Source organism: Notothenia rossii (assembly GCF_949606895.1).
Source record: "Notothenia rossii genome assembly, chromosome: 2".
Classification (NCBI taxonomy): domain Eukaryota; kingdom Metazoa; phylum Chordata; class Actinopteri; order Perciformes; family Nototheniidae; genus Notothenia; species Notothenia rossii.
Window position 1 is genome coordinate 95,119,185 of NC_136904.1, and position 27,248 is coordinate 95,146,432.

The 27,248-nt window shown below is 47.1% G+C and overlaps 1 protein-coding gene across 1 annotated transcript in view; it reads right to left on the reverse strand.

Annotated features, from left to right (window-relative positions):
* Positions 1-27,248, reverse strand: part of ttn.2 (titin, tandem duplicate 2) — a 260,191-nt gene that overhangs the window by 75,959 nt on the left and 156,984 nt on the right. Inside the window, 37 exon segments of the mRNA XM_079665865.1 lie at positions 1,115-1,420; positions 1,535-1,837; positions 1,958-2,239; positions 2,771-2,921; positions 3,152-3,375; positions 4,571-4,885; positions 5,368-5,667; positions 5,976-6,272; positions 6,772-6,868; positions 7,379-7,599; positions 8,088-8,235; positions 8,698-8,849; positions 8,940-9,069; positions 9,180-9,361; positions 9,450-9,758; positions 9,916-10,030; positions 10,162-10,476; positions 10,561-10,787; positions 10,875-11,183; positions 11,301-11,600; positions 12,301-12,594; positions 12,681-13,143; positions 13,232-13,350; positions 13,553-13,695; positions 13,867-14,023; positions 14,267-14,569; positions 14,765-15,128; positions 15,248-15,474; positions 15,825-16,127; positions 16,553-16,733; positions 17,930-18,048; positions 18,680-18,804; positions 19,023-19,176; positions 20,075-20,386; positions 20,711-20,907; positions 20,995-21,100; positions 21,191-21,490. Of these exon segments, the coding sequence (XP_079521991.1) occupies positions 1,115-1,420; positions 1,535-1,837; positions 1,958-2,239; positions 2,771-2,921; positions 3,152-3,375; positions 4,571-4,885; positions 5,368-5,667; positions 5,976-6,272; positions 6,772-6,868; positions 7,379-7,599; positions 8,088-8,235; positions 8,698-8,849; positions 8,940-9,069; positions 9,180-9,361; positions 9,450-9,758; positions 9,916-10,030; positions 10,162-10,476; positions 10,561-10,787; positions 10,875-11,183; positions 11,301-11,600; positions 12,301-12,594; positions 12,681-13,143; positions 13,232-13,350; positions 13,553-13,695; positions 13,867-14,023; positions 14,267-14,569; positions 14,765-15,128; positions 15,248-15,474; positions 15,825-16,127; positions 16,553-16,733; positions 17,930-18,048; positions 18,680-18,804; positions 19,023-19,176; positions 20,075-20,386; positions 20,711-20,907; positions 20,995-21,100; positions 21,191-21,490 (8,550 nt within the window).

Sequence of the window (27,248 nt, forward strand, 5' to 3'; positions counted from 1 at the left end):
TTCTGGTTGACCCCTCTCAGTGTATAATGGTTCTGGTTGACCCCTCTCAGTCTATAATGGTTCTGGTTGACCCCTCTCAGTGTATAATGGTTCTGGTTGACCCCTCTCAGTGTATAATGGTTCTGGTTGATCCCTCTCAGTCTATAATGGTTCTGGTTGACCCCTCTCAGTGTATAATGGTTCTGGTTGACCCCTCTCAGTCTATAATGGTTCTGGTTGATCCCTCTCAGTCTATAATGGTTCTGGTTGACCCCTCTCAGTCTATAATGGTTCTGGTTGACCCCTCTCAGTCTATAATGGTTCTGGTTGATCCCTCTCAGTGTATAATGGTTCTGGTCGACCCCTCTCAGTGTATAATGGTTCTGGTTGACCCCTCTCTGTGTATAATGGTTCTGGTTGATCCCTCTCAGTATATAATGGTTCTGGTCGACCCCTCTCAGTGTATAATGGTTCTGGTCGACCCCTCTCAGTCTATAATGGTTCTGGTTGACCCCTCTCAGTCTATAATGGTTCTGGTCGACCCCTCTCTGTGTATAATGGTTCTGGTTGATCCCTCTCAGTGTATAATGGTTCTGGTTGACCCCTCTCAGTGTATAATGGTTCTGGTGGACCCCTCTTAGTCTATAATGGTTCTGGTTGACCCCTCTCAGTGTATAATGGTTCTGGTTGACCCCTCTCAGTGTATAATGGTTCTGGTTGACCCCTCTCAGTGTATAATGGTGCTGGTTGACCCCTCTCAGTGTATAATGGTTCTGGTTGACCCCTCTCAGTGTATAATGGTGCTGGTTGACCCCTCTCAGTGTATAATGGTTCTGGTGGACCCCTCTCAGTGTATAATGGTGCTGGTTGACCCCTCTCAGTGTATAATGGTTCTGGTTGACCCCTCTTAGTCTATAATGGTTCTGGTTGACCCCTCTCAGTGTATAATGGTTCTGGTTGACCCCTCTCAGTGTATAATGGTTCTGGTGGACCCCTCTTAGTCTATAATGGTTCTGGTTGACCCCTCTCAGTGTATAATGGTGCTGGTTGACCCCTCTCAGTGTATAATGGTTCTGGTGGACCCCTCTTAGTCTATAATGGTTCTGGTTGACCCCTCTCCGTCTGTTTGACTCACCGATCTCGTCCTTGCACTGCACAGGTTTGGTGGCGAAGGAGGTCTTCCCGCGGCCCACCTTGTTGACGGCAGCGACCCTGAACTCGTGGCTGCTGCCGTCCTTCAGTCCGCTCAGAGTGAACTTCTTGTCCAGCAGCTTGGTGTCGGCGCCGACCCGCACAAAGCTGTCGCGGCCGACCATCCGAGACTCCAGAATGTATTCTGTCACCTCGGAGCCGCCGTCGTACTTCGGGGCGCACCAGGACACGGAGAGAGAATCCTTAGAGACGCCCGTGATCTGGAGATCCTCGGGGCGCTCAGGAACCGCTGGGGGGGGGAGGGACGGGTATTAGATATACATAATAATAAAGAAGGAAATATGATTAAAAATAAATCCCAAAAATAAAAACCATCTTCTGTATACGGTGCTGTGCTACGTACAGATGGGGTCCTTGATGAGCACCATCTGCTCCGTCGAGATGAAGGGTCCCATCCCGATGATGTTCTCGGCTGCGATCCTGAAGAAGTACCCCTTCCCGTCCAGAAGGCCCTGAACCACGGCGTTGTTCCGGGTCACGGTGTACGACACCGAGGTCCAGCCCATCCGGTCTGACACTCTCTTCTCGATGATGTAGTTTGTGACGGCCGAGCCGCCGTCGTCCTCCGGGGAGTACCAGGTGAGTTTACACGAGTCGTTGGTCAGGTTCTCTCCGGTGAACGGGACACCCACCGGACCGGGGACGTCTGGGGGGGGGGAGATTACATTTGTTACATACTATTTGTTATTAACCCTATCACCTGGCTGTACCCTGTAACTCTTTATGTTTGTGTTCACTAATAATAATAATGTTGTTTCTGACGTACCGAGGACCTCCACGATGACGGCCTTCTTCCTCTCTCCGCCCTCGTTCTTGGCGGTCAGCGTGTAGATTCCCTGGTGCTGCCGCCTGCAGTCTTTGATCACCAGAGAGTTGGAGATGCCGGTCTTTTCCACCGCCGCCTCCTTGGGAACCTCTGCGTCATCGCGGGACCACGAGATCTCCGGCGCCGGCTTCCCCGATACGTAGGCGATGATCCGGATGGTGGCGCCGGCGTGGACCACGATCTTCTCTTTGACCGAGGCGTCCAGGTCCATCTCAGGGGCGACTGGAGGGGGGAGGAGGGGGGAGGAGGGGGTATTCATTATAATATAGACATGAGATGCTGACACAGTTTAAATCTGGTTTCTCTCTTTTTATTAGAAATACTTTCATTTAAGTTTGACTTTGAAGTTTAATATTAGACATTACCCAGCGTTATGATAAAAAACAAAGATAAAAACATACAAATATTAATAATAATCATTCAAATAAATAAAAACAAATAATAATAATAAAATACAAAATAAAAATGATACTAATAATGATAATAATGATTAGTAAACAATACAAGTATATAATAATAAGAAATATTAATCCAAAAATAGTAATGAAATGTTTAAATGAAGAATATTACTAATAATGATTAAAAGAAAAATGTAGTTAATAAGTAAAATAAATACAACAACCAAAATAATGATAATAATACTTAGGAAAATTGTGAAATATGAAAATGAGTAATCTTTATAAAAATGCAAATTAAAAATGTAAGCTAGGCGTGACGAGAGTTCTGGTATCGAGTGAAAGCCCTGGATCTTACTGGTTCTGTCTCTGAGCTCGATGAGCTCCGCCACCAGGCCCGGTTCTCCAGGCCCTGCAGGGTTCACGGCTCTGACCCTAAATCTGTAGAGCCCGCCCTCCGTCAGCCCGGCCACCACGAACTTAGTGCCTCGGATCTCCGTGTCCTTCGCCTGCAGACAGGAGGAAACATCATGAATCCACTGATGCCCGAATGTTACCGTTTAAAATACATTTTAAAACAAATCTAGAATCTATGATTTTAAATAATTTTCCAATTTCCCAAAAGTTCCCCCAGCTATCTGATTGGCTCCTGGACATCATACCTCCTGCAGGTGAGTCCAGGTGTTCCAGGTCAGACATGAAATGAGCCAGGTATTAGATATTTATGTCTCTTTCTCACCTTCTGCCAGCCTTCGTCCTCCGGCTCCTTCTCCTCTTCGTCGCTGCTCAGCATCAGCAGCTTCCTCTGTGCCTTCTTCTCCTCTTCCTCCTTGTTCACCTCCTTGAACTCCAGGATGTATCCGGTGACCTTCGACCCTCCGTCCAGCAGCGGTGGGATCCACTCCAGCTCCACCGAGGACTTGGTCCAGTCCATCACCTTCGGGGTGGGGGGTCCGGGGGGCACTGAGCAGAGAGAGGGGAAACCATCATATATGATAAGGGTCGGTTTCAGACCTGGGTCAGTGTGATGAGCTCAGACTGACTATCGGCTCGGACCCCTGGGTAGTCCTGACTGACCTCAGCAGCCCCCCTGAAATAAACCATCTATTTCTTTGGGTTGAATTCCTCGAGTGTCACTGTCGTAAATTAGTACGTTTACTTTGAGACGATAAATAAAAATCAATTAGCAAACGTGTGAGTTTAGTTTGAAAGAGTATGACAACCTATTATCTCTGAAATTCAGATCTTTTTCTGCATAACAATCTCTGAATTATTATTGCTCTAATATTCAGTCATTATTAGGACTCTGGTTTCCTGGGGGGTCTTTTATTCCTTACTGCAGGGGTCTCAGGACAGGTTCATTATATATATTAGACTGAATAAATAACTGGATTTGATTGGGTTGAGCGATACATTAAGTTTCCAGGTACAGAGGGTCCCTTACAGATGGGGTCCCGGCACAGCCCGGGGTCAGAGGGCATTATGATGTTATATAGTTTTGAGGGTCTCTTACAGATGGGGTCCCGGCACAGCGCGGGGTCAGAGGGCATTATGATGTTATATAGTTATAGAGGGTCTCTTACAGATGGGGTCCCGGCACAGCGCGGGGTCGGAGGGCATTATGATGTTATATAGTTATAGAGGGTCTCTTACAGATGGGGTCTCGGCACAGCGCGGGGTCAGAGGGCATTATGATGTTATATAGTTATAGAGGGTCTCTTACAGATGGGGTCTCGGCACAGCGCGGGGTCGGAGGGCATTATGATGTTATATAGTTATAGAGGGTCTCTTACAGATGGGGTCCCGGCACAGCGCGGGGTCAGAGGTCATTATGATGTTATATAGTTATAGAGGGTCTCTTACAGATGGGGTCCCGGCACAGCGCGGGGTCAGAGGTCATTATGATGTTATATAGTTATAGAGGGTCTCTTACAGATGGGGTCCCGGCACAGCGCGGGGTCAGAGGTCATTATGATGTTATATAGTTATAGAGGGTCTCTTACAGATGGGGTCCCGGCACAGCGCGGGGTCGGAGGGCATTATGATGTTATATAGTTATAGAGGGTCTCTTACAGATGGGGTCTCGGCACAGCGCGGGGTCAGAGGGCATTATGATGTTATATAGTTATAGTATAATGTTAAATAGAGGGTCTCTTACAGATGGGGTCCCGGCACAGCGCGGGGTCGGAGGGCTCGCTGGGCAGGCCGCAGCCGGCAGCGTTCACAGCGATGACTCTGAACTGGTAGAAGCAGCCTCCCTGGACGCTCAGCACATCGAAGTTGTTCCCGAGCGGCAGAGCGCCGATGGTTTCTCTGTTGGCTCTCGCCCAGCGCTTCCCCGACGCCTCCTTCTTCTCCACGATGTACGTCAGCACCGAGGAGCCGCCGTCGTACTTCGGCTCGTCCCAGTTCACCGTCATGGAGTCCAGAGAGATGTCCGAGATGGTGGGCTTCTCACACTGACCCGGCACCGCTGTGGGGGGTTAGAGAGAGACGTTTAGCACAAGAGCTTTACGAAACACACTGGATAACTCTTAACTCTTAAGTCTAAGAAATGCTATAAAACAAGGTAACATTTTTAAACAATACTGACAAAACTGGATAAATAAATAATTATAATCAAATTCAATAATATAAAAAATAATTAGACTTAAAAAAGAGAGGTATTTTGTACCGTTGCAATTCCACAACCTACTCAACATATTTATTATATCAAATAATATATTAAAAAATAGTTAGATTAAAAACCAGCTATATTGTAGAGCGCTGCCAATGCTGAAAATGTACTAAAAATACATTCAAAATGTTGGTAAAATATATCAAACATATCGGCTGCTCGTCGCTGTAAAGGAAGGCAGGGAGCGCTTGATTTAATCACCAAGAGAAAAGGGCTCCGGTATAAAGAAGTGGAAGATAAACCTGATCTGAAGTTTAGATATTTCAGCGTTAACTCACTGAAGAGGTTCCTGGCCTTCTCGGCCTTGCTGACCAGCGGGGGTCCGACACCGAACTTGTTCTGGGCCATGATCCTGAACTCGTACTCGTGGCCCTCGGTCAGGCGGGTCACCACGTAGGCGCAGTCCTTGGGGTCGTTGGAGACGTGGACCCAGGACTTCCTGCTCTCCTCGCGCTTCTCCACCACGTAGTTCGTGATCTTCGAGCCGCCGTCATCCTTCGGAGCCGCCCAGGCGAGCCCGATGCGCTCAGCGAACACCTCGGTGAAGGTGACGGGACCCTCGGGGGGGCCGGGGGGGCCTGGGGAGAGGGGGGAGGCACATTTTAGATTTATTATAAGACTGGACAAGCAAGCACCAAATAAGTAGCTACCTCAGAAGGCAATAAAATGAGTTTTAATAATTTAAATTATTATTATTTACAAAAATATTTTTTAAATAATAATATATATATTTTTATCAATTTGAAGGGTTTAGCTAAAACTACATTTGATCTCAGCCTGGTGTTAACACATGCTACTGCTACATGCTACCGCTACATGCTACCGCTACATGCTACCGCTACATGCTACCGCTACATGCTACTGCTACATGCTCCTCGCTGCTCACCGAACACGGAGAGCTTGAGGTCCTTGGAAGTGGCTCCCAGAGCGTTGGTGGCGGTCAGGCTGTAGAGGGCGCTGTCTTTCCGGCTGGCCTGCGTGATGAGCAGCGTGCACTTGTCCTGAGTCACCAGCTTGTTCATGTGCTGGTCGTACGTCACCGCCACCTTCTCCTCCGGCTTCGCCACGCTGGCTTTGCTCCAGGCGAGCGAGGGGAACGGGCAGCCGCTCACCTTCGCCACGATGCTGATATCACATTCCTCCTCGCCTTCCAATGCCTCGCGCATCTCGATGGTGGGGGCGACTGCAAGGACACAGGGCGGGAAGGACATTTAGGTACCGTACTAGAATCATTACAATTATGGTTTAAAGCCTCATTTAAAACCGGAGGTCTGATATCTGGAAGACTCAGTTATGCCTGGTGATGACGGTGCTGTTCTGGATGAATGTACTTGATGTACACAAAATAACACAGGTGGCATTCCCGAGCAACAAATCAAGCAGAGATGAAGATGATCCCTTATTCAACTTGAATTACATTAGCATTAGCATATTCTACTATTCCTAAGACTGAGAACATTTCTACACCGCCGTGTAAATGTTGTTTCACATTCCTGCCCTGACGTTACTGTCCTGTATGAATGTCTTTACATGAAATCAACAGAATAAAGCATCCTGCAGCAACCGACCACAAAGTGAGGGTCGAATGCAACACCCTGAAAGATCACAGCCAATATTTCATGTACTAGAAATTAAACACAGAAAACCGAGGGCTGTGATTGGCTGAAGCAGCTGTCACTCACATGTCTGGTCCTTGATGACCAGGGGTCCGGCGGTGGCCGAGGCTCTGCTGGGTCCGGCTGCGTTCACGGCTTTAACCCTGAACTCGTACTCTATTCCCTGAACAACAACAACAACAACAACAACAACACAGTCAACAGTGAGACTCAAGCTTCATCGTGTATACATCACAGTACTTCACTTAGTTCATCAGTGAAACGTGGAGCGATACCCCAGACCAGGAGCTCTGTGTCAGAGTTGAATTGGTCTTTTTTAAGCAGGATGTCTTTTTGTCATCAGTTGGTTTTATTTGTCAGGAGGTTGACAGAAAGGTCCGGGTCTGATCTGCATGAAACGCAGTGGATGTTGGTCACTGAGTCAAAGCTACATCCTTCCACTGAATGTCAGGCGCATCGGGCCAGGAGCATTTCCATAATGCTTCTGAGCAACAGACAAACCGGACCATACAAAAAGAACCTTAGTTTGTTGGGGGTAATATGAAAGCATGTGATAAATGAATTGTTAACAGCTACACTAACAAACAGAGCCTGGAAGAAGAGGAGCCCATCAGGAGGCTGTGAGTGGATCAGGGAGAGGAGCATGGTGCTATGCTAGGATCACATGACGCACCTCCTTCAGGTCCTCCACCACGAAGGTGAGCTCCTCCACGTCCCTCTTGTTGCACTGCTTCCACGTCTCCTTCTCCTTGCCGCTGGTGTCCCAGCTCAGACGCTCGATCACGTAGTGCTTCACCGGAGAGCCGCCATTGTTCTTGGGAGCCTCCCAGGTCAGGGTGACGGTGCTCTTCGTCACCAGATTCACCTTCACCTTGGTGGGGGGGTCGGGGGGGTCTAATGAGGAGGAGGAGGAGGAGGAGGAGGAGGAGGAGGAAGAGGAGGAGGAGGAGGAGGATCGTGTCAAATGGTCATAGAATCATTTAAAACATACAGACTGATTGCCTTCTACTCTGTTACAGTGTGGTGTTGGACTAGTGTGTGTTGAACAGAGACAGATGTTAGGGTTTGCCTTTCAGGAGGCAAAGGAAGTAGAAGGTGGATTCAAATGGATGAGGACTGTGTGTGTGTGTGTGTGTGTGTGTGTGTGTGTGTGTGTGTGTGTGTGCGTGTGCGTGTGCGTGTGCGTGTGTGTGTGTGTGTGTGTCTCTGTTCCTGCACTTCAGATCCATCTCACTTGTTTATTGACTTTCTTTATTACTTTATTAAATATAACAAAAGACTGACTTTGTCCCCAAATCATCTCTCAGAGTTTCCTCCACAGTTATCACTACATGTGTAAAGCTTTGACTGTATCTTTAGTATGAGTAGCAGTGTTTGCTCACAGATGGGGTCACAGGCCCGCGCGGGGTCGGCGGTGATGGTGAACGGGCCGAAGCCCAGTCTGTTCTCAGCGCAGACCCTGAACAGGTAGTCCTGCCCCTCCAGCAGCCCCGGGACCACGAAGGCCTGGCTGGCACAGGCGGTGTTCACCTGGGAGACGAAGCAGACCATCAGTAACTAAACCACAGAGCAGGGACTAAAGGACTCCTGATTCAACTTGAATACATTAGCATGTTCCTAATACTGACAATGTTTCTACATCTCTTTATATTTCGGCACATTCCAGTCATGGTATTTATTTTGACAACAAATAAACTGCATATTTCTCAATAGAAAATAAACGTTTATGAGAATGCAATATTCCTCTTAGACATAGTCCTGTTTTTATGTAGCTAGGTTAGCTTTTTCACATCCTTCCAGCTTGTATTTGTGCTAAGCTAGGCTAATCATATCCTAGTACAACAATTTGCATGTATGATCCACAATTCTAAAATTCCCAGAGGAGTTGATAATTAAATGTTTATGCTTGAAGTTAACCATCAAGTCACTGTTTTATAAAAAAGAAGGGAAAGTCAAATGAAATGTTAAAACTAAATGGACTGAGTGGCTCACCTTGGTCCAGGCCTTGTCGTTGGTAGACTTCTTCTCGATGAAGTAGCTCTTGATCCTCTCTCCTCCATCGCTGTCGGGCAGTTTCCAGATCAGCCTCATGGTGGACCGGGTGATGTCGGTAACCCTCAGGTCCTTAGGAGCTCCGGGGACGTCTGCAGCGGGAAAACACAGTCAGAGATCCAAGCAACGAAACAAAGACTCCAACACACCGACACTCTAATACCCAGGAAACGGAGACCTACCGAGCACATTGACCCTGACGTTGACGTGTTTCTGTCCAGACTTGTTCTTGGCGGTGATGGTGTAACGTCCAGAGTGTGTCCTCAGACTGACGGGGACGGTCACAATGGATGTGGTGTCTGTTGACTCAACCTGCATACACAAAATGTTTGACATTAGGCGGAAACCCATAAAACACGACCACACATGACAGGTGTAGCCTGAATAGGAGATTGTGTTGAGGAAGCCTTTGGAGGTCTCACCTCGGAGTCGACAGGCAGCGTGTGCAGTTTGTTCTTCTTGTGGGACTTGGCCTTGCCGGTGAACTCCCAGGTGACCTTGGGAGCAGGGCGGCCCTTAATGGTGGCGGGGATCTTGAATGCATCTCCAGCACGGACGTACAGCAGGTCATCCACCATCATGTCGATGTTGATGGCAGGAATCACTGTGGAATACACACAATAACATCAGTGACGGATAGAGACACACAAAGATAAAGGATGGTAATTATTGGATGGGGAGTTAGGACTTACGCTGGACGTCTTGAACCAGAACCTCGGCGGAGCGGGGGCTGGGGTCGGACTCGCCAATGTCGTTGACAGCAATGACCCTGAAGAAGTAGCGTTTCAGCTCGCGGAGGCTGGGCATGGTGAACTCGGTGGTCGGGACCAGTGAGTCCACGTCATTGACCCTCTGCCATCCGGAGGATCCCTCATCCTGGATCTCGATGATGTAGCCCTTGATGGGACTCCCTCCATCCTTCTCTGGTGGCGTCCAGGCAAGTGTGACACTGTGCTTCGTCTTATCAACGACTTCAGGTGCAGCAGGCATGCATGGAGGAGCTGGAGAGGAGAGCAGCCGTTAGTAAAAACAGAATCTTCCAAAATACAGTGGAACCGTTTAGCTCAAGAATACTGAGCTGGTCAAAGGACTTCAGTTAGGAACCGAAGTTCAGTTTGATATGTCGGATATGTCAAATCAATGTTCTTTTTTACTCACTGATTGGATCGACAGCAAAGGCAGAGTCGGACGGTGTGCTGAATGGTCCAGTTCCTGCAGAATTGCTGGCAGCAACCCTGAACTCGTACTCTGTTCCTTCGATCAGACGAACCACCTGGGGGACGCAGAAAGTTAAAGGGGTTTTATAGACTCATATGGTTAGCAGGACAAAGCATCAACAGATACTCTGTGGACCTGAAACCAACCAGAAATCAGTTCTGAAACAGAACAAAATCATCAGCTCACCTGGTACTCCCAGCCTTTCATGCCCCTCTTGGTGACGGGCATCTTGTTGACTTTGGCCCAGTAGTCAGAGCTTTTCTCTCTTTTCTCCAGCCAGTAGCCGACAATCATGGAGCCACCGGTGTCTCTGGGAGGCTCCCATGAGAGGGTCATTGTAGTCTTGGAGTATTCTGCAATGGTTGGTTTCTCTGGAGGGCCAGGGAGGCCGAATGGGTCGCTGATCATGACTTCCTCTGTTGTGCAGGGGTCAGAAATACCGTAACGATTCTGGGCTTTGACCCGGAACAAGTATGACTTGTTGGTCTCCAGGTTCCACACCTGCAAGGGAAAAAGTTGGTGTTAGATGACTTTGACAACCCTATTATAGCTATTATGAGTAGTAATGTCACTATCAGGACATACCCCAAACTTCCTGTCGATGACGCTGCTGTTAACCTCCACCCACTGGGCCTCAGGTGGTGCTTCCTGTCCCTCTTCCAGCTCTGGTTGATCAGTCATCACGTCTTTCTTCTCAATAATGTAGTTGGTCAGCTCGCTGCCACCATTATCCAGGGGTGCGTCCCAGTGCAAGTAGCAGGACTCGGCCCTGATGTTGGACACTGTTAAATTCCTGGGTGGAACTGGTCGGTCTGAGAGGAGAGCAATATCATGTTAGGACATCCATTATTTTACTTTTCTACCTTAGATAGAGTCTTCATCGGCATGTTTTAACTCACCCAGCACCATGACGGAGATGGTGTGATGGGCTGACCCCATGTTGTTTGAGGCGGTCACAGTGAAGCAGCCGCGGTCCCTCCTGTTGGCTGCTGGGATGGACAGCTTGGTCCTGGCGTTGAGTCTGCCAGTGACCTCTGTCTCTATCACCTGAGCCTCAGTGGATTCAGCGATCAGCACGTCATCCTTGGTCCACTCGATAGTAGGGACGGGGAGACCAATGATATTAGCGGGTATCTCGATGGGCTCGCCCTTCTTCACGATGATGGAGTCTCCCTTGAAGTGCTTCAGCATGTGGACCTCAGGAGGCACTAGACGGAAACAAACCATGTTAGCAAAACACTTGTGTGCACCATTAACAATAGACCTCAAGAATATATAAGGTTGGGTTGAGGGTTTTAAAGAACCATCATAACATTAAACCTCACCTTCATCGTCTTGGATGACCACATTCAAAGGAATGGATGGCTCGCTCTCTCCCATTAGGTTGGCACACTTGATCCTGAACTCATAACGCCAGTCCTCTTCCAGGCCCTCCACAGTCATGGTCATGCTGGGGCAAATCTCTTTATTGTGGAGAACAAAGGCTGGCTCGTCCTGCCTCTTCTTCTCAATGAAGTAGCCAATGACTGGGCTGCCGCCATCATTACGAGGTGGTTTCCAGGTAAATGTGACTGAGCTCTTGGTGCGCTCGGTGTAGTGGAACTTCTCAGGGTACGAAGGTGGACCTGCAGAACAGACAATGCACAATTAGTTTTAAGAAAGGTCGACACATCTGCTCATATGATCAAATGGGCATTGATTTATAAATCAAACGGTGTTAAAGGTTTGTGATTAACCTTCCCACACATTTTGAAACAGGCAAGTGATTAAGATCTACAAAGCACTATCCTTAAGGTATCTGTTGGACCATTCTTAAAGTCTACAAAGGGCATTCCTAGAGGTTTTTGATGGACGAATCTGGAATTCTGTAAAAAACATTTTTGAACGTTTGTGATAGACCTTCCAAAGAATGTTCAACTGACTATCATTCGGGGTTTTGTTACACCATTCTGAAGTTCTCTAATATACCTTTTTAAAGGTTTGTGATGGAGATTCCAAAATGGCTTGAATCAGGCAAGAGCTTAAGGTCTACAAAGGACTATTCTTAGGGTTTGTGTTGGACCAGTCTTAGGGACGACAAACAACTACTCTCAAGATTTTAATTGGGCCATTTTTAAGTTATCTAAAATACATTTTTAAGGGTTTGGGATGAACCTTCCCAAATGTCTTGAATCCACCAAGAGCCAAACCTTCACAAAGGACCATCTTTAGGGGACTGTCGGAGCTTTCTTAAGGTCTACAAAGGGCAGTCGTTAAGGTTTTGGATGGTCCTTTCTTAAGGTCTGAATCAAAGGAGCAAAGGGTCTACAGATTCTGAGAACTCACCCTGTGGGTCAGCAGCCTTGATGGGTCCCAGCTCTACGGGCGGTCCCAGGCCGAACTTGTTCTTGGCGATGACGCGGAACATGTACTCCTGTCCCTCCATGATGCCCACGCACTCGCACTTAGACGAGGCGGTTTCAACGGGCTGCCTCCATGTGTGCATCTTGATGTCTCTTCTCTCCACGATGAAGCCAATCAGGTCGCTGCCTCCGTTGTCGTCTGGGTCGTCCCAGTTCAGGAAGATCATCTTGCGAGTGACTACAACGGGCTTCAGGTCGGTGACGGGTCCGGGGACATCTAAAGATAAAACAATATTAGTCTTCTGTGTTCATTTCAAATCATCAATTAACGAATATATTCTGTCTTCTTGGAATTCCACTCACCCATGACCTCCACTCTGGTCGAAGCATTCTTGATGCCGCTGGGGTTGCAAGCAGAGATGTGGTATTTGCCGCTGTCCTTCCTCTGGACGTTCTTGATTGAAACGATGCTGTCGTTTCCTTCAGTGAGGATCTCCACGCGGTCTTTGTCGGGTTTGGAGTCTTCTATGGTCCATTCGATGGACGGGTAAGGTTTACCAGTGACAGTAGCAGGTAGACGGAGGTTCTCTCCGGCCCTGATAAACACGCCAGCCTTGATGGCCAGTTCCATTTCAATCACCGGCTTCTCTGCAGGGTTCCTGACAAACACGGCCTCTGTGAAACCTGGTGCTCCCTCTCCAGCGGCGTTGCAGGCGATGACCTTGACCTGGTATTTGGCGCCCTCACGGACTCCAAACACAGTCAAGGCCCGGGATTTCCACAGGCGCTCTGTGGACCTGGACCAGTCCTTAGAACCAACCATGGCCTGAAACGCACCACAGAAACAACCAAGTGAGAAACTTTTGTTTACCAAATAAGAACGTGCAGGGCAGTCAGTGAAAACATTAGCTGACCTTGTCCACGTGGTATCCCATAATCTCTCCACCGCCGTTATCGGCAGGTGGGTCCCACTCCACGTCGATGGAGTGGTCGGTGGTACTTGCCACTCGGCAAGTAGGAGGTCCAGGAGGTACTATAGCGTCAAAGATACAACACAGATGTTACCTCTGAGATCAGCTATATTTACCTGGACAGAAGTATCCTGTTTAAGTTATTCCTCATTTTTTATGTTACTCCTCAAACAATTTATATATAATAATAATAATAAGTGAAAGAGATTTGTTATAGAAACATTGATTCTGTCCGATCTGAGGGTTTCAGGACAGTTTACTTACGGATGGGAGCCTGGGCTGTCTTGGGTTCGGAGGGCAGGCTGAACTTCCCGGGGCCGGCCTGGTTTTCGGCCGCCACCCTGAAGATGTATGTCATTCCTTCGATGAGACCTTCAACGTTCAGCTCAGTGTCGGCAACGATTTCCCTGAGGACCGGAGGAGAAGGGAGCATTAAGAAAGTGATAAATCTATATATTTTAAAATTTCCCCGAAACATAAATTGATGTCTGTACATGTGTGTGCATATAAATCGTAACAAATTTGACATTTGAACAGATCTGCCTCATTGAAATAGGTGCATCTCTTTGGTTCCTCACCTGTTGACACGTGCCCAGTGCGAGCTGTTGATCTCGCGGCGCTCCACCCAGTATCCGAGGATGGGGCTGCCGTTGTCGTTGGGCGGGGTCCAGATGACCACCATGCTATGAGCTGTGATGTCATCGATCTCAGGCTTCTCCGGAGTCTCGGGAGGTTCTGGAAAGGACACAAGATTACATAAATAACACGCATCAAGAGAACTGAAAATGACATTTAAAAATACAGTGTCCGATAAAAACCTATTTGTTTTAAATTCTGTTCGGTTTCAGTTGAGTCAAAATGTATTAAAAAAAAAGATAATTAAAAAAATACAATACAATTTATTTTAGAATGAACAAAACATTATAGAAATTTAAAAAGGAAATAAATAAAATAATAATCTTTTAGTTTTTATCTCACCAAAGGGGTTCTTGGCGATGAGCGGTTTGGACACGCAGTGCGGCCCCGCTCCGTACTTGTTCTCGGCCACGACCCTGAACAGGTACTCCTTCTTCTCAATGAGTTTGGGCACCAGGTAGCGGCAGCCCCTCAGAGTGGAGGTGACCACGCTCCAGCCGATCTCCAGCTTGGAGTTGTCCTTCTGCTCCAGGGTGTAGTTCAGGATCTCGCTGCCTCCGTCGTCCAGAGGAGCATCCCACTTACACACCACCGAGTTCTTCCTCACCTCCTCGAACCGGAAGTTCACCGAAGGCCCGGGAGTGTCTGCAGAGATAGAGGAACATCAATCAGGGAATCAAGTCAATGTGTCAACACTCAAAGAAAAGCCCTGATATGAATCCATTCATGAGGAACTAACTTCCTGTTTGGCCCATGTCCCTAAAGGAGCTCCGTCCAGTGTAATACAGCTCATCCACACATTTCTAACTCGCTGTCCACCTAAACAAGATGAGTCCTCACCGAGCACGTTGACCTCGCAGGTGGCCGAGGCTTTGCCGTGGTCGTTCACCACCTTCACCATGTAGACGCCGTGGTCTGCGCGCACAGAGTCCCTGATGGTGATGGAGGAAACCCCGCGGTGACGGTTATCCACGGACAGACGCTCGTTTATGGTCGGGTAGTCGCTCTCCTCCACCTCCTCCTCCTTCACCTCTTCCTCCTTCTCCTCTCCTTCCTTCTTCTCCGGCTCTCCTTCCTTCTTCTCCTCTCCTTCCTTCTTCTCAGGCTCTCCTTCCTTCTTCTCCTCTCCCTCTTTCTTCTCAGGCTCTCCCTCTTTCTTCTCCTCTCCTTCCTTCTTCACGGCCTCTCCCTCCTTCTTTTCCTCCTTCAAGAGTCAAGGTTCAAAAATGAAATGCTGTTTTGTAGTAATAGATAAATATGGGAGGGGCAAACAGATGAATGCTGTAGGCTGAAACAGAGAGACACGGCGCCATCTTTACTCACCTTCGTCTCCACCTCCTTCTTCTCCACCTCCTTCTTCTCCACCTTCTTCTTCAGTGGTTTGTCGGGTCTCTTGCGCAGCGCCTCGGGTCGGATCACCTGGTTGTTCCTGTACCAGGTGATCTCGGGGTACGGGGATCCCGAGATGTTGGCGTTCAGGCAGATCTCTCCGCCTCGCTTCACACTGAGGCCGGACTGCAGGCTGCCGCTCAGGAACACCTTCGGGGGGTCTGAGGGGGGAAAGTGCAATAGTTATATTTATTTATGGTGCAATCCTTACATTTAATTCCTGAAGTTATTGCATTTTTTCCCAGTGCAAAAATCATATTTATTCTATTCAAAAAAATTAAATGTATTCCGGAAAACGATTGATTTTTGCTTGAGGAGCCTGTGACTTGAACCTGTCTGTAAAGCATCTGTCCTCATGTGTGAATGCAGATGTAGTATTCGTGCTGTTTCTGTTTCTGATTTTATGCAAAGCGTTGAGCACTAGCAAAAGCACTATAAAAATGTAATGTATTGTTTTTATTATCATTATAAGAGACAGTAAACTGCATTTCTAATGACACGTCGTTCTTACCGATGGCGTCTGAGATCTTGACGTGCAGCGACGCTCTGGACGGCTCGCTGACCCCCGCTGGGTTCTCTGCTCGGACCCTGAAGGCGTAGCTCTTGCCCTCCGTCAGCCCCCGCACGGTGTAGGACAGCACGGGCACCAGGAAGTCGTTGCAGCGCCCCCAGGCCTCCTCGCCCTTCAGCTGCTTCTCCAGCACGTAGCCCATGATCTTGGCGCCGCCGTCGTACATCGGGGGCTTCCAGGTCAGCGTGATGGTGTTGGAGGTCGGGTTGTGGGTCTCCACGTCCACCGGGGGGTCCGGGGCGTCTGGACGGAGGGCAGAGTTCAGAGTTAGAATTACCCATTTAAGATTGCCTTGGTACATTTACAAAACAATAACTAGAGTGATAATTCATAGCTTCCCTAAAACCTGGAGGGAGGACAGATGCAACTACCCCTTTGTTCCATGACCTATATTCATGTTGCTCTGCTGGAGGAGCCTGGGGCTTCAGTTTATCATTGTTCAAGCTGCTGTGCAAATTATAAGAAAGCCTTGAAACTTGAAAAGTGGTACATTTACTAGAAAATAACTGCAGTGATACATTCACAGGTTTCAAGATTTCAAGATCCCAACTTTCCTTTTGAGGTTTTTCAAAAGTCATTGTTCTGTATTTATTTTTCTATCCTGCATTGGCTGTTGTACTGAGGTGCCCCTTTATATAATAAAGAACGGTAAAGGTATTTTCTCTCACGTTTCTGATCCTCAGCGATGACGGGGTTGCGCAGCTCGATGAACTCTCCGCCCCCGATCTTGTTGACGGCCTGAACCCGGAAGTAGTATTCTCCGTTGGGGATCAGGTCTTTGACGTTCCAGCACACCTTGTTCTCTCCGGACATCATGTTCACGTACGTCCTGCGGCCGGCCTCACGCCTCTGCACGCACAAACACACACAATACCACGTATTAACACCACTTTAAGACTATACAGGAACTACAGCACGGTCACATGACTTCACCTCACCACCGCTAAGCTAAAGGAGGCTAATGTTGGGCTATGAAGGAACTACAGCACGGTCACATGACTTCACGTCACCACCGCTAAGCTAAAGGAGGCTAATGTTGGGCTTTAAAGGAACTACAGCACGGTCACATGACTTCACGTCACCACCGCTAAGCTAAAGGAGGCTAATGTTGGGCTATAAAGGAACTACAGCACGGTCACATGACTTCACGTCACCACCGCTAAGCTAAAGGAGGCTAATGTTGGGCTTTAAAGGAACTACAGCACGGTCACATGACTTCACGTCACCACCGCTAAGCTAAAGGAGGCTAATGTTGGGCTATAAAGGAACTACAGCACGGTCACATGACTTCACATCACCACCACTAAGCTAAAGGAGGCTAATGTTGGGCTATAAAGGAACTACAGCACGGTCACATGACTTCACATCACCACCGCTAAGCTAAAGGAGGCTAATGTTGGGCTATAAAGGAACTACAGCACGGTCACATGACTTCACGTCACCACCGCTAAGCTAAAGGTGGCTAATGTTGGGCTATAAAGGAACTACAGCACGGTCACATGACTTCACGTCACCACCGCTAAGCTAAAGGTGGCTAATGTTGGGCTATAAAGGAACTACAGCACGGTCACATGACTTCACGTCACCACCGCTAAGCTAAAGGAGGCTAATGTTGGGCTATAAAGGAACTACAGCACGGTCACATGACTTCATGTCACCACCTCTAAGCTAAAGGAGGCTAATGTTGGGCTATAAAGGAACTACATCACGGTCACATGACTTCACGTCTCCACCGCTAAGCTAAAGGAGGCTAATGTTGGGCTATAAAGGAACTACAGCACGGTCACATGACTTCACGTCACCACCTCTAAGCTAAAGGAGGCTAATGTTGGGCTATAAAGGAACTACAGCACGGTCACATGACTTCACGTCACCACCGCTAAGCTAAAGGTGGCTAATGTTGGGCTATAAAGGAACTACAGCACGGTCACATGACTTCACGTCACCACCGCTAAGCTAAAGGTGGCTAATGTTGGGCTATAAAGGAACTACAGCACGGTCACATGACTTCACGTCACCACCGCTAAGGTAAAGTTTGTTCTGACCTGCATGACGTAGTGGATGATGGGGCTGCCTCCGTCGTAGTTTGGAGGATCCCAGGACACTTTGCAGGAGTTCTTTGTGATTTCTGAAGCAATGATCTCCTTACACTGCCCGGGGAGACCTGAGGACACACGGACAGAGGTGTGTTAGAGAGTGTGTGATCTGTGTGAGTGTGTGAGGGTGTGTGTCTGTGTGACTGTGTGTCTGTGTGTCTGTGTGAGTGTGTGAGTGTGTTAGTGTGTGAGTGTTTGAGTGTGTGAGTGTGTGTGTGTGTGTGTCTGTGTGAGTGTGTGAGTGTGTGTGTGTGTGTGTGTGTGTGTGTGTGTGTGTGTGTGAGGGTGTGTGTCTGTGTGTCTGTGTGAGTGTGTGTGTGTGTGTGTGTGTCTGTGTGAGTGTGTGAGGGTGTGTGTCTGTGTGTCTGTGTGAGTGTGTGTGAGTGTGTGTGTGAGTGTGTGAGAGTGTCTGTGTGTCTGTGTGAGTGTGTGTGTCTGTGTGTGTGTGTCTGTGTGAGTGTGTGAGGGTGTGTGTCTGTGTGTCTGTGTGAGTGTGTGTGTGTGTGTGTGTGTGTCTGTGTGAGTGTGTGTGAGTGTGTGTGTGAGTGTGTGAGAGTGTCTGTGTGTCTGTGTGTCTGTGTGAGTGTGTGTGTCTGTGTGAGTGTGTGTGAGTGTCTGTGTGTCTGTGTGAGTGTGTGTGTGTGTGTGTGAGTGTGTGAGTGTGTGAGGGTGTGAGGGTGTGAGGGTGTGTTGGCGTACCGATGACTTTGACGTTGATGGCGGCGCTGGCGGCTCCCATCTTGTTCTCCAGAGTCACTTTGTACTGTCCTGCGTCAGAGTGCAGACTGCTGTCGACCTCCAGGTGACAGGAGACATACTCCTTCCTGTTGAACACACACACACACTCTCCCATCAGCCACTGCTGTACACACTGATAACACCTCCACCTCAAACTGTTTACTACTTAACACATAAAAATAGGTAAATATAACTTGAGAACAAAGTGGTACATTTAGAAGAAACCCTCAGATGTTCTCCTATTTAAAGAAGAGGTCAGTCTGATGTTTGCCCAGTAAAAACTGATGTAGATTTGAGCGCAGACCTGAATCCCAGGCGCTCGTCGGCCTTCAGCTCCTTGCCGTCTTTGTGCCAGGTGATCCTGGGCGAGGGCACGGCTCTGAAGGGAACGGGGATGTGAAGCTTCTCCGTCTCCACGACAACCAGGTCCAGAGTCTGGAACTCCAGCTTGGGCATACCTGCACACACATAACACAAGATGATATAATCAAGTGTTGACTCAGACTTTAGTTCCACCTGGAGTAAATCCACCAGCTACCCTGCAGTATACAAAGTCATTCAAACTAGCTGCACCTTTACCAGCTTTGAGAACACTTTCATGATCAATCATTATAAAACATATCATATCTATTATTCTGAAATGGACCAATCTGCACAACGACTACTTTTACTGTAACAGAGTATTCCTACACTCTGGTACTTCTACTTTTACTCAAGTAAAAGATCTGAGTACTTCTACTTTTACTCAAGTACAAGATCTGAGTACTTCTACTTTTACTTAAGTACAAGATCTGAGTACTTCTACTTTTACTCAAGAACAAGATCTGAGTACTTCTACTTTTACTCAAGATCTGAGTACTTCTACTTTTACTCAAGTACAAGACCTGAGTACTTTTACTTTTACTCAAGTACAAGATCTGAGTACTTTTACTTTTACTCAAGTACAAGATCTGAGTACTTCTAATTTTACTCAAGTACAAGACCTGAGTACTTCTACTTTTACTCAAGTACAAGACCTGAGTACTTCTACTTTTACTCAAGTACAAGACCTGAGTACTTCTAATTTTACTCAAGTACAAGACCTGAGTACTTCTACTTTTACTCAAGTACAAGACCTGAGTACTTCTACTTTTACTCAAGTACAAGACCTGAGTACTTCTACTTTTACTCAAGTACAAGACCTGAGTACTTCTACTTTTGCTTAAGATCTGTGTACTTGTATGCACTTTGAGAGACGTCTCTGGTGTAGTCACTGATCAGAATCAGGTTTATCACCAGGTGGAATTTGACTTGATGTCATGGTGGATAAATACAAGTAAAACAAAAATGATAATGTGGTGCGTTGGCGCTGCTTACAGTCGGACTCTTTGGCGAACACGTTCTCGGAGAGGTCGGATGGCTCGCTGACGCCCACAGAGTTGATGGCTCGGACCCTCAGGATGTACTCCTTCTCGGGAACGACGCCCTCCTCCGCCGTCACGCAGAACTTCAGCTCCTTCACGGGACGGGAGTTGACTCTCATCCACTTCTCTGTGCCGGCAGCACACATCTCCACGTTGTACCCTCTGATGGGGCAGCCGCCGTCCCTCTGGGGGGGCTTCCAGGCGATGGACAGGAAGTCACGGCTGGCTCCGGTGACATGGAGCTCCACGGGGGGGGAGGGGATGCCTGGGGGGGGGACAGGGGAATTTAATCAGAATTTGATCATTATTAATATCGACCCAGGGCGGGGCTGCGGTTGAGTACATTGCTCCATAATAAATAACTCTAATAATAAATAAGACAAAAAAATGAGCAAATTAAAAATGTTGCAATAAAAGAAAGATATTTATAAAAAGAAAGGATGTTAAAGTAAAACCGTTCAATAAAAGTTTAAATAAACATAAAATGGAATACAAATATTTATATAAATATTAGGAGTTAAAAAACTTTTCTACACCCGGCTCTTAATATAAATAATAATATTTCAGTCCTCAGAGGTGAAGCACTGACCGGTGGGGTCCTCGATGGTCAGGATCTCAGTGGGCTCGCTGGGGTGTCCGGTGCCCCCCTCGTTCTCCGCACTGACCTGGAACTGGACCTCAGTTCCCTCGATGACGTCCGTGACCCGGTACTTACAGTCCGGACCCGACGTCTTCCCGCACTTCACCCAGCGAGTGCCCAGCTTCTCCTTCTTCTCCAACGAGTATCTGCAGGAAGAGGACACAGTCATTACGGCTGGATCGGCTTTTCAAGGTTTCAAATGTGGAAGTTCAAACATGTTAAAGGAATCGTACTTGAGGATTGGTCTTCCTCCGTCGTTCTTGGGCTCCTCCCACTGCAGGTCCACGTATCTCTTGGAGATGCCGAAGACGCTGAGAGCGTAGGGTGGGCCGGGAGCAGCTGCAGAACAATTATAAAATAAAGATTATTATTATCATCTCCGTCCTGAACAAGATACCTCCTCTGCTCCAAACTCTCTCTGTGACTCACAGAAGTTGTCCTTGGCCATGACGGAGTCTTTGAGCTCGCAGAACTCTCCGACTCCGACGCTGTTCTCTGCAGCGACGCGGAACACGTAGAGCGAGCCCTCGTTGAGCGGAGACACGGTGTACTTCAGCTCCTTCACCGTGGTGTCCACCGCCTGCCAGCCTTTACGCCTGGCGTCCCTCTTCTCCACCACATAGTTAGTGATGGGGGCGCCGCCAGTCCTCTCCGGCAGAGACCACTTCAGATCAGCGCTGCTGCGGGTGACGCCCATCACATCCAGCCAGCGGGGTGCCGAGGGGGGGTCTGAGGAGGAACGGGGGGGAGTTTAATGAGTGCATTTAATCTAAGGTACAACAACCTGAGTTAAGTTTAACTTAAAACTTAGTTTAGATTCTCACTGAGTCTCTCCTTGCAGAGTTAAACCTGACTTTAGTGTCTCTCACTGAGTCTCTCCTTGCAGAGTTAAACCTGACTTTAGTGTCTCTCACTGAGTCTCTCCTTGCAGAGTTAAACCTGACTTTAGTGTCTCTCACTGAGTCTCTCCTTGCTGAGTTAAACCTGACTTTAGTGTCTCTCACTGAGTCTCTCCTTGCTGAGTTAAACCTGACTTTAGTGTCTCTCACTGAGTCTCTCCTTGCTGAGTTAAACCTGACTTTAGTGTCTCTCACTGAGTCTCTCCTTGCTGAGTTAAACCTGACTTTAGTGTCTCTCACTGAGTCTCTCCTTGCATAGTTAAACCTGACTTTAGTGTCTCTCACTGAGTCTCTCCTTGCTGAGTTAAACCTGACTTTAGTGTCTCTCACTGAGTCTCTCCTTGCAGAGTTAAACCTGACTTTAGTGTCTCTCACTGAGTCTCTCCTTGCAGAGTTAAACCTGACTTTAGTGTCTCTTACTGAGTCTCTCCTTGCTGAGTTAAACCTGACTTTAGTGTCTCTCACTGAGTCTCTCCTTGCAGAGTTAAACCTGACTTTAGTGTCTCTCACTGAGTCTCTCCTTGCTGAGTTAAACCTGACTTTAGTGTCTCTCACTGAGTCTCTCCTTGCAGAGTTAAACCCTAGTTTAGTTTCTCTTACTGAGTCTCTCCTTGCTGAGTTAAACCTGACTTTAGTGTCTCTCACTGAGTCTCTCCTTGCAGAGTTAAACCTGACTTTAGTGTCTCTCACTGAGTCTCTCCTTGCTGAGTTAAACCTGACTTTAGTGTGTCTCACTGAGTCTCTCCTTGCAGAGTTAAACCTGACTTTAGTGTCTCTCACTGAGTCTCTCCTTGCTGAGTTAAACCTAACTTTAGTGTCTCTCACTGAGTCTCTCCTTGCTGAGTTAAACCTGACTTTAGTGTCTCTCACTGAGTCTCTCCTTGCTGAGTTAAACCTGACTTTAGTGTCTCTCACTGAGTCTCTCCTTGCAGAGTTAAACCTGACTTTAGTGTCTCTTACTGAGTCTCTCCTTGCTGAGTTAAACCTGACTTTAGTGTCTCTTACTGAGTCTCTCCTTGCTGAGTTAAACCTGACTTTAGTGTCTCTCACTGAGTCTCTCCTTGCTGAGTTAAACCTGACTTTAGTGTCTCTCACTGAGTCTCTCCTTGCAGAGTTAAACCTGACTTTAGTGTCTCTTACTGAGTCTCTCCTTGCTGAGTTAAACCTGACTTTAGTGTCTCTTACTGAGTCTCTCCTTGCTGAGTTAAACCTGACTTTAGTGTCTCTCACTGAGTCTCTCCTTGCTGAGTTAAACCTGACTTTAGTGTCTCTCACTGAGTCTATCCTTGCTGAGTTAAACCTGACTTTAGTGTCTCTCACTGAGTCTCTCCTTGCTGAGTTAAACCTGACTTTAGTGTCTCTCACTGAGTCTCTCCTTGCTGAGTTAAACCTGACTTTAGTGTCTCTCACTGAGTCTCTCCTTGCAGAGTTAAACCTGACTTTAGTGTCTCTCACTGAGTCTCTCCTTGCTGAGTTAAACCTGACTTTAGTTTCTCTTACTGAGTCTCTCCTTGCTGAGTTAAACCTGACTTTAGTGTCTCTCACTGAGTCTCTCCTTGCAGAGTTAAACCCTAGTTTAGTGTCTCTCACTGAGTCTCTCCTTGCTGAGTTAAACCTGACTTTAGTGTCTCTCACTGAGTCTCTCCTTGCTGAGTTAAACCTGACTTTAGTGTCTCTCACTGAGTCTCTCCTTGCAGAGTTAAACCCTAGTTTAGTTTCTCTTACTGAGTCTCTCCTTGCAGAGTTAAACCTGACTTTAGTGTCTCTCACTGAGTCTCTCCTTGCTGAGTTAAACCTGACTTTAGTGTCTCTCACTGAGTCTCTCCTTGCTGAGTTAAACCTGACTTTAGTGTCTCTCACTGAGTCTCACCTTGCTGAGTTAAACCTGACTTTAGTGTCTCACTGAGTCTCTCCTTGCTGAGTTAAACCTGACTTTAGTGTCTCTTACTGAGTCTCTCCTTGCTGAGTTAAACCTAAATTTAGTGTCTCTCACTGAGTCTCTCCTTGCAGAGTTAAACCTGACTTTAGTGTCTCTCACTGAGTCTCTCCTTGCTGAGTTAAACCTAAATTTAGTGTCTCTCACTGAGTCTCTCCTTGCTGAGTTAAACCTGACTTTAGTGTCTCTTACTGAGTCTTTCCTTGCAGAGTTAAACCTGACTTTAGTGTCTCTCACTGAGTCTCTCCTTGCTGAGTTAAACCTGACTTTAGTGTCTCTCACTGAGTCTCTCCTTGCAGAGTTAAACCTGACTTTAGTGTCTCTCACTGAGTCTCTCCTTGCTGAGTTAAACCTGACTTTAGTGTCTCTCACTGAGTCTCACCTTGCTGAGTTAAACCTGACTTTAGTGTCTCTCACTGAGTCTCTCCTTGCTGAGTTAAACCTGACTTTAGTGTCTCTCACTGAGTCTCTCCTTGCAGAGTTAAACCTGACTTTAGTGTCTCTCACTGAGTCTCTCCTTGCAGAGTTAAACCTGACTTTAGTGTCTCTCACTGAGTCTCTCCTTGCAGAGTTAAACCTGACTTTAGTGTCTCTCACTGAGTCTCTCCTTGCAGAGTTAAACCTGACTTTAGTGTCTCTTACTGAGTCTCTCCTTGCAGAGTTAAACCTGACTTTAGTGTCTCTTACTGAGTCTCTCCTTGCAGAGTTAAACCTGACTTTAGTGTCTCTCACTGAGTCTCTCCTTGCTGAGTTAAACCTGACTTTAGTGCCTCTCACTGAGTCTCTCCTTGCAGAGATAAACCTGACTTTAGTGTCTCTCACTGAGTCTCTCCTTGCTGAGTTAAACCTGACTTTAGTGTCTCTCACTGAGTCTCTCCTTGCTGAGTTAAACCTGACTTTAGTGTCTCTCACTGAGTCTCTCCTTGCAGAGTTAAACCTGACTTTAGTCTCTCACTGAGTCTCTCCTTGCTGAGTTAAACCTGACTTTAGTGTCTCTCACTGAGTCTCTCCTTGCAGAGATAAACCTGACTTTAGTGTCTCTCACTGAGTCTCTCCTTGCAGAGTTAAACCTGACTTTAGTGTCTCTCACTGAGTCTCTCCTTGCAGAGTTAAACCTGACTTTAGTGTCTCTCACTGAGTCTCTCCTTGCTGAGTTAAACCTGACTTTAGTGTCTCTCACTAAGTCTCTCCTTGCTGAGTTAAACCTGACTTTAGTGTCTCTCACTGAGTCTCTCCTTGCAGAGTTAAACCTGACTTTAGTGTCTCTCACTGAGTCTCTCCTTGCTGAGTTAAACCTGACTTTAGTGTCTCTCACTAAGTCTCTCCTTGCTGAGTTAAACCTGACTTTAGTGTCTCTCACTGAGTCTCTCCTTGCAGAGTTAAACCTGACTTTAGTGTCTCTCACTGAGTCTCTCCTTGCTGAGTTAAACCTGACTTTAGTGTCTCTCACTGAGTCTCTCCTTGCTGAGTTAAACCTGACTTTAGTCTCTTACTGAGTTTCTCCTTGCAGAGTTAAACCTGACTTTAGTGTCTCTCACTGAGTCTCTCCTTGCTGAGTTAAACCTGACTTTAGTGTCTCTCACTGAGTCTCTCCTTGCTGAGTTAAACCTGACTTTAGTGTCTCTCACTGAGTCTCTCCTCTCAGAGTTAAACCTGACTTTAGTGTCTCTCACTGAGTCTCTCCTTGCTGAGTTAAACCTGACTTTAGTGTCTCTCACTGAGTCTCTCCTTGCTGAGTTAAACCTGACTTTAGTCTCTTACTGAGTTTCTCCTTGCAGAGTTAAACCTGACTTTAGTGTCTCTCACTGAGTCTCTCCTTGCAGAGTTAAACCTGACTTTAGTGTCTCTCACTGAGTCTCTCCTTGCTGAGTTAAACCTGACTTTAGTGTCTCTCACTGAGTCTCTCCTTGCAGAGTTAAACCTGACTTTAGTGTCTCTCACTGAGTCTCTCCTTGTAGAGTTAAACCTGACTTTAGTTTCTCTCACTGAGTCTCTCCTTGCTGAGTTAAACCTGACTTTAGTCTCTCACTGAGTCTCTCCTTGCAGAGTTAAACCTGACTTTAGTGTCTCTCACTGAGTCTCTCCTTGCTGAGTTAAACCTGACTTTAGTTTCTCTCACTGAGTCTCTCCTTGCTGAGTTAAACCTGACTTTAGTCTCTCACTGAGTCTCTCCTTGCAGAGTTAAACCTGACTTTAGTGTCTCTCACTGAGTCTCTCCTTGCTGAGTTAAACCTGACTTTAGTCTCTCACTGAGTCTCTCCTTGCAGAGTTAAACCTGACTTTAGTCTCTCACTGAGTCTCTCCTTGCTGAGTTAAACCTGACTTTAGTCTCTCACTGAGTCTCTCCTTGCTGAGTTAAACCTGACTTTAGTGTCTCTCACTGAGTCTCTCCTTGCTGAGTTAAACCTGACTTTAGTCTCTCACTGAGTCTCTCCTTGCAGAGTTAAACCTGACTTTAGTCTCTCACTGAGTCTCTCCTTGCTGAGTTAAACCTGACTTTAGTCTCTTACTGAGTCTCTCCTTGCAGAGTTAAACCTGACTTTAGTCTCTCACTGAGTCTCTCCTTGCTGAGTTAAACCTGACTTTAGTGTCTCTCACTGAGTCTCTCCTTGCTGAGTTAAACCTGACTTTAGTCTCTCACTGAGTCTCTCCTTGCTGAGTTAAACCTGACTTTAGTGTCTCTCACTGAGTCTCTCCTTGCTGAGTTAAACCTGACTTTAGTGTCTCTCACTGAGTCTCTCCTTGCAGAGTTAAACCTGACTTTAGTGTCTCTCACTGAGTCTCTCCTTGCAGAGTTAAACCTGACTTTAGTGTCTCTCACTGAGTCTCTCCTTGCAGAGTTAAACCTGACTTTAGTGTCTCTCACTGAGTCTCTCCTTGCTGAGTTAAACCTGACTTTAGTGTCTCTCACTGAGTCTCTCCTCTCAGAGTTAAACCTGACTTTAGTGTCTCTCACTGAGTCTCTCCTTGCTGAGTTAAACCTGACTTTAGTGTCTCTCACTGAGTCTCTCCTTGCTGAGTTAAACCTGACTTTAGTTTCTCTCACTGAGTCTCTCCTTGCAGAGTTAAACCTGACTTTAGTGTCTCTCACTGAGTCTCTCCTTGCTGAGTTAAACCTGACTTTAGTGTCTCTCACTGAGTCTCTCCTTGCTGAGTTAAACCTGACTTTAGTGTCTCTCACTGAGTCTCTCATTGCTGAGTTAAACCTGACTTTAGTGTCTCTCACTGAGTCTCTCCTTGCTGAGTTAAACCTGACTTTAGTGTCTCTCACTGAGTCTCTCCTTGCTGAGTTAAACCTGACTTTAGTGTCTCTCACTGAGTCTCTCCTTGCAGAGTTAAACCTGACTTTAGTTTCTCTCACTGAGTCTCTCCTTGCTGAGTTAAACCTGACTTTAGTGTCTCTCACTGAGTCTCTCTTTGCAGAGTTAAACCTGACTTTAGTGTCTCTCACTGAGTCTCTCCTTGCTGAGTTAAACCTGACTTTAGTGTCTCTCACTGAGTCTCTCCTTGCTGAGTTAAACCTGACTTTAGTGTCTCTCACTGAGTCTCTCCTTGCTGAGTTAAACCTGACTTTAGTGTCTCTCACTGAGTCTCTCCTTGCAGAGTTAAACCTGACTTTAGTGTCTCTTACTGAGTCTCTCCTTGCTGAGTT